General features: G+C 36.5%; 1 protein-coding gene across 1 annotated transcript in view; it reads left to right on the top strand.

Moving 5' to 3' along the window:
- Nucleotides 1-12,675, top strand: part of pcdh15a (protocadherin-related 15a) — a 197,263-nt gene that overhangs the window by 30,226 nt on the left and 154,362 nt on the right. Inside the window, exons 3-4 of the mRNA XM_058386243.1 lie at nt 10,684-10,698; nt 11,511-11,576. Coding sequence (XP_058242226.1) covers nt 10,684-10,698; nt 11,511-11,576 — 81 coding nt within the window. The remainder of the gene's footprint in view (nt 1-10,683; nt 10,699-11,510; nt 11,577-12,675) is intronic.

Below are 12,675 nucleotides of genomic sequence, written 5' to 3'. Positions count from 1 at the left end.
AGTGAGAATATCTAAAGAATGACAAAGTGCATTTAAACCCAAAATGCAAAATTTGCCACTGTCTATGTCTGACAACTCTGTAAACACTACCATTTTTTTTTCCACAATTTGAATTATACCAACTGGTTGAATACACATGAAGTGTAAAATTGTGTTCAAGTGTTGTTCAAGCCAGCTATCAAGCAGTAGAGTAGATTAAGCCATTTTTTTGCAAAAAGGCAGATAACAAAAGCTGAAAGTGGGGTTACCACCTGTTCATTATAAGACAGAATTGCACTGAAAAATATAATGCTGTTCATACTAGTATTCATTTCATACACATACGCTAAGTCTTCACAGTATTGAGAATAGGACTTAATAGTGAATAAACTCAAAACAGTTTCACAGGAAATAGAAGAGAAGCTCATAATCAGTGTTATAGGGCAGAGAATAATGGTCATGTGCTCTTTGAGATTACATGTCCTGGTTTCGGTGACTCAGTTGCACAGTTCTTTAAAAATAGTTTACCAACAGAGGCTATCGATGTAGGAAGGGCTGTAAAAGGGCTGAGGTTCCATATAATGCCAACAAGTGAAGTCATGAAAGGAGGATTTGTCCACGTAGTTTTGTATAATATTTTGAATAGTTTATTTTAGGGGTGCTAAATTATCGGCCGATATGGGTGAAAATGACGCCATTTTTATTGCTCCGATAAATAAATTAAATCCGATAACTAGATCTGATAAAGTACACTTGCTGCTAAATCAATCAATCAGCCTGATTTATCCAAGATTCAGCTTTAAACTGCAGTGACTCTCAGCCTGTGTCGCACTCATTTGGTCATCATCTGTGAAAATGTCTTCGCCGGTGACAGCAGAGGACAATGCCATTGCTATTTGCAATGCATGTTCAGCAAGGATTCAGAGAAGAGGTAAAAAGGCTTCAAGTTTTAACACAACAAATCTTATATCTCACTTGAAGGGTTGTTGTCACGGCGAAGCTGTATTAAAAGAATATGAAGCAGCCGCGGCAGCAGCAGCTACTACCGCTAGGCCTAAAAGATGGAGCATGTGACTTAAGGTCTATATACCTTCCTCATCCTCATGCACTAAAAAGGTTGAATAGATTTCTTTGTTATGCATGAAATACTTGAATATAAATTTGTTGTTAATGAGTTGTTAATTGCAGATAAACCCTAGTTCTGTCATAGTTATGTTACACCCTTTCTGTTCTTATTGTAGTGCCTTAAACAAAATATAAAAACATCTGAAGAGTTAGGACTGATGTTTGCTATTACAGTTAGGCCAGAGCTACTAAAATATCAGTTTCATCAATGCATCTTAGATTTTCTATTCTCCTGGGTGCACAAACTGCAGATTATATAAAAATTCTAATATAAAAATATGAACTTATTGGTTATCGGTATCGGTATCAGAATCAGCCATGAGAAGGACTTAATTATTGGTTATTGGTATCGGTTTAAATTTTTCATATCATGCATCCCTAGTTTATATTATATTTGTATATTATTTTATTATATAAAACATTGAAATATTTAAAACATTGAATCAAATAAACATTTGATTAATTAAATTTAGAGGAATACTCTTTAAAAACTGTCACAGTGTTTTGAAATTCTATATCATGGTAATCTTTAAGATAATAAATAGTAAAAATAATTGTTATCGCATTTTCGGCCATATGCATCATGTGGCACAACATGGCACATGGCACACAATATGGCTCAACACTGGCATTACCAAGAACAGGAATTTGTATACAAAATATACAAATTTGTCTACATATACTGTACATATTTGTAAACAGTATACATTATTGAACTTTTGAGCATTATTCCGAAACAGCACAAAAAACATATCACCACAAGAACACCATACCTTCAGTGAAGGGGCTTTGGGACTGTTTTTCTTCAGCCAGAACTGAGGCTTTCAATGATGGAATCATGGATAGCTCAGAATATTCCAAATCTGATGCCTGTTAGAAAGATGAAGAGGAATTTCTGTGGCTTCAACGAAGGAAGACTGACCCAGAGCCTAGACCTAATTCTAATTAAAAATCTGTGGGGTGACCTGAAGAGATATGCTGTTAAAATGTGATGGATCTATAAAGTTTTTGCAGGGAAGAATGGGAAAATATTGCCAAGTCAAGATGTGCAAAGCTGACACCTGCAAAGAGAAATCAGACAAAATCAGAGAAAAATGTTTGATCTTATTTTTGAGATCAAATCTAATGTTTGAACATTTTTATTTGCTGCTTTTGTCATGAAAATGGAAATTTTCTTCCACCAAAACCTGCTTTTTAAAAGGGGAGTATATACTTTTTATATCCACTATAGATATAAATTCAACACAGTGTAATATTTCAGCCTTCAGCGGTATAAAGGAATGGGAGGCTAAAGAGTTTCTATTCACCAGACCTTCAAGAAAGACCCAAAGAAATATATTTTCAATAATGAGATCAATTTATGACTATATATCCTGTATCCCATCAATTTACCAACCACATGATACTTCTTCAGGAGTTTTGTAGATAGAAAAACAGTTGGGATGAAGAAATACCTGAGGTTACATCTCCATGTGTAGAAAATATATAGCTAAACTCGCAAAACTTGAAGTTCTCAAAGTGTCAAGTTGTGTAAAACCACTTGAATTGGTAACACCTACACTGGCACACAATCTCAAATAGACATCAGAAGGAAAAAAAAATAAAATAAAAACCCTACAAGTGACAGTCCCATGTATGGGACTTGCTGCTGCTGTTATAGCTGTTAGAGTTGAGAAAATGCTGAGAAAGGAGTTAGAGCTAAAGCCTTCAACCTTCTGGTCTGACAGCCAGGCAGTGCTTTGCAGACAAGCACACTAGATTTGGTACATTTGTGCTCGACAAGATTGCTGTAATAGGAGAAAATACAGTCACAGTGTAGATATATTGGAGCAAAGTTGAATTCAGCTATTATGGCACCAAGAGAGGTTAGTGTTAATGCATGTATGGAAGTTCAAGTAATGGATCCATGAACCAATGTTTCTATGAAAAACAGAAAAAGAATGGATTACAATGTAAATGTAAATTTCCTCCCACTCCTTTTGGATGACCCTGAACTCAAAAGAAACACCACAGTGTACAGTGTTGTCATCAGCGAGAATAAAAATCCAGTCTATTTAATTGCTTTTCAAGCTGGATCAAGTGAAAGAAGGCAGTGTCATGGTACTTAAATATAACAAGCAACCTTCAGTTACACAATCTATAGAAATAGAATCAGTTTTAACCTCAACACCCATTGTAAGAAATAGAGAGCAAAGCAACTGGTTACAATGAAAAGAGGAGAAGACAGTATTGCCTGAAGAAACCAAACGACTAATGACTCTGCCTGCCAAAATATCATCACTCTTGTATTTCTTCATTTTTCATTGTTTAATGAATGAGTTTCACTGTCTAATGAATAATTTTCCAGGAAGCTGTTTTTCAAACAAAATAAATCAAAAACATCTATGTTGAAAGACACTGTAAGGTAGTCAGTGTAGAGTAGTATAGAATGTTTTCAATGAATTTGATGGAATTCAAACAAGTCTTTATATACATATATGTGACTAAAACACAGCCACTATGAATTCATGTGTTGACAGAGATCAGTGTTAATGCTTCTGATGAAACAAGAAGGTTTGATCTACACATACCATGTATATTGACATTTGCTGCTATGCTTTCTTAATTTGATAAAATATTTGAGCTGACTGTATTTTGTGTAACTTTAAATCACACAAATGTAAAACACATTTCACTAAAATATATTATACGTCACAGGCTGTACATGGTGAACAAAGGAACACAAAGCATATGAGACAATATCTTTACTTTATCTGTATATGAAATATGCTATCAGATCATTCATTTAATAATTAATTGAAATAAAACCCACTCACATTTCAGTCAATTATGAATTTTTGCTGTTACCTGTCTGAACACTAAGAAAGGAGATACAGCTTTATGGTGGACACTTCTGTCAGCCACGGACACAAGTTGAAAAAAAATAGCCTTTCATTGGTCATTAAATGCCAAATGACTGGAAATACAGAGTGTATAACCCACATTCCACATACAGAAAATAGAGAACAGGAAGAAAAATGGAGCTACATTTATATTTTATCAGGCAGTGATGAAAGTTCACAGTGGCAGAAATCATGTCCTGTCACATCTCAGGAAAAGATAGGGCTCATAAATGCCAACTCTGTAGCTTGAAAGTTATATCCAGATGTGTGATCTGCCGACGTGTTAGAGGTAAGATTGAGGAACAGTCTTAACAAAGCATGTCACGTAGTGCAGTGCACATAGAGATCACACGCTGGACACTGACTGAGTCACTTTCAGCCTGGAACTGTGATAAGATTGAAAAGGCCATGCTTCAGAAAGGAATTCAGAGGAACTTTAATTCCCCGGCAGCTTTACATCATGGTGGAGTGTGGAAAAGGCAAATTCATAAGGCAAGACAAGGCCTTTGTTCTATTCCACATCAGCAGATCCTTGATGATGAAAGTTTACACAAACTCTTCTTTGTGAAGCAGAGGCAATTCTCAGTAGCTGGGGGTGACAAACATGATCCTGAGGCATTAGCCCCCATTCACAATCTTCTGAAATCCCATACTGTTTTTCCACATATCAGAAGTCAAATATGTGGAAACAGATATAGTACCAGGTTTATTAGCTGGGCACAGGAGTATTGACCCTTGCTATAGCAGAGTACAGCCCTTTGTGGGTTCTGACCTGAGTAGTGGAGGTACTACTGATACTAAACAGCTGTTAGTCAAATGAAATAGCAAGACAGGCTTTGAGAAAGCCCCTTACCGAAAGATAGACTGCGCTGGAATGGCAAGACTTCATTAGGTTGTATAAGACATTAAACGGCAAGTATTCACTTTCACTCTCATCTATTTATTATAAATATAGAAACATACAGAAGGTTCTTTATAGTTTTACATATTATAATTGTTGCCTATTCACAATTAGGAGCTGATATTTGTAAATAATTATTATATCTTTATTTTGATTGTTTTTTTTTAAATTATATGTTTGTATAATAATATTCTGAGACAGTAATCCTTGTCCCAGTGTGATGTAACATGACTTAATGTGAACTTGGGCTTTCATGTAAGCAACAGAGCCTGCAAGCATGCAGAAATACTTTAATAGTCAGATAACTAGCGCCGACTTGTTTTTTTTTTATATTTTATGTGAGCTTGTCATGTATTTAAGACCAGAAACGGAGTCACGAACCCAGGTGTGTGAGAATAAAACCTGCATGATTCAGCATAGTTACAGAAAAACCTCAGAGCACAATTTCCACAGTTCTAGACACCTGGAGTTCTTACAAACACCTACAAGAATTTAGTACATTGAGGAGTGAAGCATGAGCAGCAAGCTGAGCGTTGTGTGCACTGGTGTGTTCTGGGCATGCTGTGCTCCTCACTAGATGATACACTGTTCTTTAAATAAATGCAAATCTCAGCTAATTACAGTGCACTTCCTTGAGTGATTAGAGAGGCAGAGTTGCAGGAGTGATGTCGTTTTACATTATGTATTTTGCATAATGCATAACAGCACACTACAATAGATACTGTATCTTACAAGGATTAGCACAAAAAGCAATAAACTGGCAAACAGTTCATGTGGAATTAAAAAGAAAATGCACATAGATGATAAACAAAATCAGAATCAATATCACATTATTAATTTCCCCAATCACTGATTAAGTTGAAGAATAGTGATTTTAATTTTACAGACAGTATCAAGCAGGCACTAATCAGTTAGTTCAGTTAATTATTCTGTCAATATCAAGTGGTTAATGAGTTAATTAGTTAATTGATGCTTAATTAACACATCAGTATCCCAATTACAAATAAAATTTCTTCATTAAAACACAGGTATTTATCGACACATTTGTACCTGCAAAGTGTGTGTGTGTGGGGAATGATGCGTTTGTAGGGTGGATCATCGGTGACCTACAGTGAGAAGAGGATGGGGATTGTCCTCCCCGTCCCCTCGTTACCATGGTGACGAGACAGATTAGGCTGGTCTCCCATCATTTTCATTCCATATATATCAAGCCAGTATCTCTCTCTCTCTGTCTCTCTCTCTCTCTCTCTCTTATTTAATTCAGTTCAATTCCCTGTGCTCTATTGGCATGATTATTATCTGAAAATTTGAGTGATTTATTTTTATGGCTTCATGTTTTATGTATTTCAGAATAGATCTAAACAGGGTCAAGGTCACAGAAAGGTCAAATGTCTAAAATAGTTTTTCCTCAGTAGCTTCCTTACCGATGAAGTCTATTTTAAGTGTATTTCAGGCATACAATTTAATAACAAGATGGATCAGACTTGTTGGAAGGGATGATATCACAGTCAACACTGTTGTCATCAGCCTCTATTTGTTTAATTAAACAATAATTGTAATTTATTAATTGTTCAATATAGTAATTGTAATTATTTTTAATTTATTTCATTTGTATTTTCCAATGTGTCTAAGGTACTCCATAGATAAAGAGAGTATTCAGTATACAGTATAGATATAATTCCTCATTCAATGTCAAGCAACACACACAGACACAAATGTCAAATAAATAAGACAAATATAATGCTTATGCTCAACATCTTAATTGTTGTATATTTCTCTGCAAATTCTGGTCTTTTATGTTTCCTCTTTTGTACTTTTATAGTCTACACCCTGTTCATAGTCTTATCCAGTCTGCAAACAAATTGTTTCTACTGATCTAAAGCACTAACTATAACTATCTATAAACTATCAATGTTTATCTTCTGAAATTCATTGTATTTTTCTAATGGAAAAACCTCCTAATCCTCTTAAACTAACCTTGTGTGTTTGCACCTTTGCTCATGAGAAATGAGAATGAGTACTTATTAAAGTTACACTGCTTTAGGCCTGACACTTTTTGTTATATTTTTATAGATTGTAAATTTTTAGCCTTTCAGCTTGGAGCCTATGTGATCTGCCATAAAAGCTCACAACAATCTGCAACCACTAAAAATGCTATTATAGTTGTAACATGGGAATAGGCATTGATAGTCAGATGAAACACACTGGACAATTTATTATAACGCAGCTTCACGGGTCTCACATTGCTCAGGGAAGAAGTATGCCAACACAAATAGTAAAATAACAAAATGGTACAGGCCTCTAAGGGCCAGACACCACCAGATCACACCATCACCCTTTTCTCATCAGAGGTTGCCCCTACACTACAAATTAATGACATAAACTCCTCTTAAACAGTGGTCATTAGTAAGCCAGGAAACATTGCTGAAAGTTTCAGCAGGTTACGTCAGCTTCTGATGCCTTCAAAATGACACTTAGTTTACCTAGAGGGTTCAAGCAAGCCTGTTTGATCTGATGCTTTCCTCGCTGCATCGGATGTTCCTGAGTGATTCTCTATAGAGGTGCTGTATATCCTCTGAAAGCCTGTCTTTTACACATATGGGAGCTCTTTGTTCCTCTTTCGTGCCTGTCCTTGTCTCTCACTTTCCTCTCTACATTTTACACTCGAAGGTCTTCTCCCATTTATGGACCCTTGGGTTGTTTTTGGAGTTGACTGACTTATTGTAAAATTCTGCTATACTAATCGCTCTCTTCTAGCTGGCTCTCTTCTCAGACCTTTCTCCAGTAGCATGCTCTGCCTTTTCCCCATCACTGCACAAAGAGAATTGTTTCAGGCTTTAAGGTTGAGTTTGGTCCCTCTGTCTCTCTAGCCACCCTAATTCCAGCCCTCATTCTTTAGCTTTTAGCGTTTCAGGATTTGCTCTGGACTTACAGATAAGTGGATCAAACCATAAGCTGCTTTGCACTAGGGGGTGAGTGTGCGTGTGTGTGTGTGTATTTACTGGTGTGTGTGTGTATCTACTGGTGTGTGTGTGTGTGTGTGTTTGTGTGCTACGTTAAATTTTTAGAACTTTAACCCACCTAAATCCATATATCATGACAACGGTTACATTGCTGGGAATATAAAGCTATCAGATGTGTCTCATGCTGTGTGTTTGTGTGTGTATGTGTGTGTGCGTTTATGTGTGTGTGTGCATGCCTGGCGTGTTTAAGAAGTCATTGCATCATGTATCATAGCCCTCTAGTTGGACTGAATCATCTTTCTGGTTTCTTATTTATCCATGTCAGAGCTGTGACACTGTGTGTGTAAGAAGTAAGGAGAGAGCGAGAGAGAGTCAGTCTGTGCATGTATTCATGTACTGGGACATTTTTGTGATCCTCAGTGCTTTTTTAGCTCTGCTTGTGAATATGTACACGTATGTAAGCAGCTGCTGTATCTGTCTACTCTCTCTGCCTGTTCACAGCTGGAGGTCTGTAATCCATGCACCACTTCCCACTTTTCCTTTCCTCCTTCATCTTCCAACACATCTTCATATGTCACTTATAATTCAGTTATACATCTCTAAATGGCATGCCCAGCTGAAAGCATTTCTCTTTAAAAGGGTAATTAGGCTCATTTAGATGCACTTGCTTACTTAACACTACCGTGGCAAACATCTTACAGATTAGGGATGGTGTTTGATGAGGTGTCTAAAGTATCCTAGATCCTACAATGGATTTCTCTCTCTTTTAAGAAGTTTTACTTCTCTTAGCAGATGGAGACTTCTTGTACTAACAGCAGAAACGGTTTGTTCATGTGTATATTTTGCAAAATAGTCCTACTTAAATAAATCTCCAAATAAACAAAGACAATCCCACAGTGTGCTTTTTAGTCTTTGTTTGATTAGATTATATTTTAAGTACTAAGCACATGGGACAGATTTAGCATGCTATTGGGCTGTTTACTGTTATTCCTCCTTCCACAGATATTTGCCAGTGATTACAATGTTAATTTATTAATGAATGACATTTTACATTTTTTAAGCAAATGTAATAATATGGAACATCTGTGAGACAATGTAGTTCCTGTTATCACTTACCTACCCCGATCAACCATAATAATAAAAGCACCTGCTCAATATTTGCCACCAAAACATCTCTGACACGTCGAGACATGGACTCCACAAGACCTCTGAAGACATTAGCAGCAGATCATGGAGATGGGGCCTCCATGGATCAGACCTGTTTGTCTAGCACAGGCTGAGATCTGGGAGATCAACACCTGGGAGTCAACACCTTGAACTCTTTCTAATGTTTCTCAGGCTATTTATGACTCATTTTTGCAATGTAACAGGGTGCATTATCTGTGTCAATGAGCCTTGGCTGCCCTTGACCCTGTTGTCGGTTCAAATGATTGTTCTCTTATGGACCACTTTGGTAGATATTATCTACTGCATACCAGGAAAATTTCACAACAGTTTCTCTGACCAGGTTGTCTAGCCATCACAAATTGGACCTTGTCAGAGCTACTCAAAACCTTACACTTGCTTATATTTCTGGCTAGCAACACATCAACTTCGAGAACTGAACTCACTTGCTGTTTAATTTATCCTACCCCTAGAGATAATCAGTGTTATTCACTTCACCTATCAGTGGCTTTAGTGAATAGCAGCTACAATGAGTTGTCCGCTCACCAGCCTCTCGTTTATTCTCTCTCTTGACATTGATGATCGCTTCAATAACAAACAAATACCTCTTAATCGAAAACTTCACAACATCAATGACTATATTTTATTCTCTGGTAAATAACAACACACTGTTTTAATAATTTTGTTATTAGTCTTTAGACTAAGTGGACCATCTGCCATACAAGTCCCTGTGAACGAGCTGTTACTATAGAAACTATAGCATATTAAAATGAGGGCATTATTATAAACTTGGCTGAAACTACAGACCTGCTGTTGTTGTAAAGGAGTCCATACCTTCAGGTTTGAGAATTCAGCAGCTCTGTGGTATAATGCATATTAATGCCTTGTCAGAATACATGTAATGGAACAAATGCTATGCAGTTAATTAAGTGTCAGAATGAATTGATGTATCTTTTTTTTAATCCTCTGAGTTTATAGCAACATGTAACTTGCAGCACTACTCCAAAAAGTATTATGAAGCCTTAAATGACAGTTTTATACAATATAAAGATGATGGGAATACTTGTTACACTTTTTGAACATAAGTAAATATAAAAATCATTCATTCATTCATCTTCAGTAACCACTTTATTCTGTTCAGGTTTTCAGAGAAGGCTTTAAACATAGGAATAAATGTTGTTCTAAAATGTGCGTTGATGTGTTTGTGACACTGTGTCCTGCTCAGTGCTAAGGTGACACAACTGTGATGTTCCATATTTAATGTGAAAATGATCTTCTCCTTCTCACCTGGCAACAGATGTTTGTTGTGACTCATGCAAACAGGGGAACCTTATCTTGCGTGTGTGTGTCTGTGTGTTTGTGTGTGTGTGTCTGTCTGTCTGTGTGATGTCATTGTCTTCTCCTCTAATTAAGATAGAATTCCTCCTTTGTATTTGGTTGCATCATGCTAAAAACATCACACCCTAAAAATCTCAATCCAAAATTGTGACTGCTCCTAACTGCCTTCTATCTTTCATGTTTTTCCCACTGTTACAAAGAAAAGTATGTTTTTCTTATGGCCTATGGATCTTTATAATCTCAGACATCTTTGTAGCAAGCTTCTCATTCTTCTCTTTTTCTTTTCTGTCTTTTCACCCTGCTGCTGAAACTAACCCTGTCTCTGACATAGACTGGCATTATGATGGTAAGGTGTTACTTATTCTCTTTATCACTTTCTTTTTCCTTCTCTGTTGCCAAATAACCTTTCATGGTTCTGTTCCACTGTGTATTTTTTATGGTATTTCTGCTTTCGCCTAGAAGTCCAGCAAAATATATATATTTAAGCTAAAAATTGCAAAGCATAAACTTAAAATGAGAATTGGGGCTTGTACTTTCTGGTGTTCTTTAGCAGATGCTTCTTTTGCAGAAACTTCTCATGCATTAATGTGATGTAAATAAGAAAATACAATCTATACATTAAAAGTCCTATCATAATTGCAATACTTAATGTATTATATTTGTTCATGTACTGTATGGCCAAAAGTATTTCAACTCCTGACCATCACAACCAGATGTGCTTACTGAGCATCCATTTCCAAACGAATGGATTTTGGGATGTGGTTGTGGGGATTTGTCCAAGAAGGCCTGAGTGTGCTCCAGTTAATTCCCAAACATACACAAGTAATGTCTGACAATGAATTGAGTCCTGAAATGGTTTAGATCAGTGATCTATGCAGGTACTTTCACACTTAATGCAACTTGCTATTAGCACAGGTGCATTATCTTGCTGGGACATGCTAGGATCTTTTAATTCCAGTGAAGGGAAATCATAAGTTACAGATTATTTAAATTCTAAATCTACATCTTATTTTAATTGCGTGCATCTAACTTTGAGGCAGTTTAGGGAAGAACCACAAAAGGGTGTGATGGCCATGTGTCCACATACTTTTGACAATATAGTGTAAACAAGAGCGATTTTAATTCTGATTCTGTTTTCATTCTTTCTTTTTCACATAGAGTGTAAGCTATATCGAGCTGGACCGCCTGCCACCATTGTCACCATTGATGAAGAGAGTCCAAATGGTATGTACCTACTGCTGTCTTTGGTTCCATTGTGGTGTATATGCTTGTTACGTTCAAATCATTCTGATTTTACATCAGTGATTGGTTTTCTAAATTGGTAGAACTCAGCTAATAAATATGTAAATCTGTCAGGGGTCAATAAGTAAATATAGTTAGGTACATTATTATTTGGTCATTGGACGTTCTTGATATTTTAGTTGTCAACTACTCTATGTTGGAATAAAAAATAAATAAGGCAAATTAGACTTCCTAGTTTGTTTGTTTTTTTGGTATTTACATCCAAATCAGTTAAATGGTCTAGGAATTATAGCACTTTTTATGTTTGGTGTGTAATCCCCCTCCCGCTTCTTCCAAGAGAGTAAAAATAATTGGACAATTAGCTGTTCAGCTGTCATATGTCAAGGGGTGTTTTAATAAGCAGATAAAAGGTCTACAATTGATTTTAAGTGTGGCATTTGCATTTGGAATCTATTGCTCAAGTGAATCTCAATGTGAAGTCTTAAGAGCTGTCACTGCCAGTAAAGCAAGCCATCAATAAGCTTAAACATCAAAACAAACCCATCGGGAGATAGCAAGGTGTGGCTAGGTGTGGCCAAATAAACTCTTTGGTGCAAAGCAATAAAAAATACTGACACTTATGAACTCAGGAACACCTAAAATGCCACAGAGAACAACTGCAATGAATTACAGAAGAGTTCTTACGCCGGTGAAGAAAACAGTGGTACAACAGTTGGCCAACTGAGGGTGTAAATACTTATAAAACAGAATCATGTCATGGGACAATTTAGGTAGTACTTTGTCGAATGAACCTGATGTTCATTACAGCCTGGATTTCAATTGAACTCGAATTGAACCAGCTAAATATACAGGCTTTGATAAATGTTGCTATACTGTCACAAGCTCACTGCTATATTAGCCATAATAGTGGAGAGATCATTATCAAAGAGTGCAACTTGTTGTGTCTCTTGCCGTGGCCCTGTGTAGTGATTGGCAGTGTGTTTATGTGAGAGGATTGAGTGTGTCCTTGCTAAGATTGCAGATGGTGTTTTGTTGTTGTGACAGCACACTGGGGCCCATTAACACATAAAGCGTCTCTGAG

Source organism: Hemibagrus wyckioides, linkage group LG03 (genome assembly GCF_019097595.1).
Source record: "Hemibagrus wyckioides isolate EC202008001 linkage group LG03, SWU_Hwy_1.0, whole genome shotgun sequence".
NCBI lineage: Eukaryota > Metazoa > Chordata > Actinopteri > Siluriformes > Bagridae > Hemibagrus > Hemibagrus wyckioides.
Note: the sequence above shows the minus strand (reverse complement) of the source record. Positions and strands in the feature narration are given on the sequence as shown.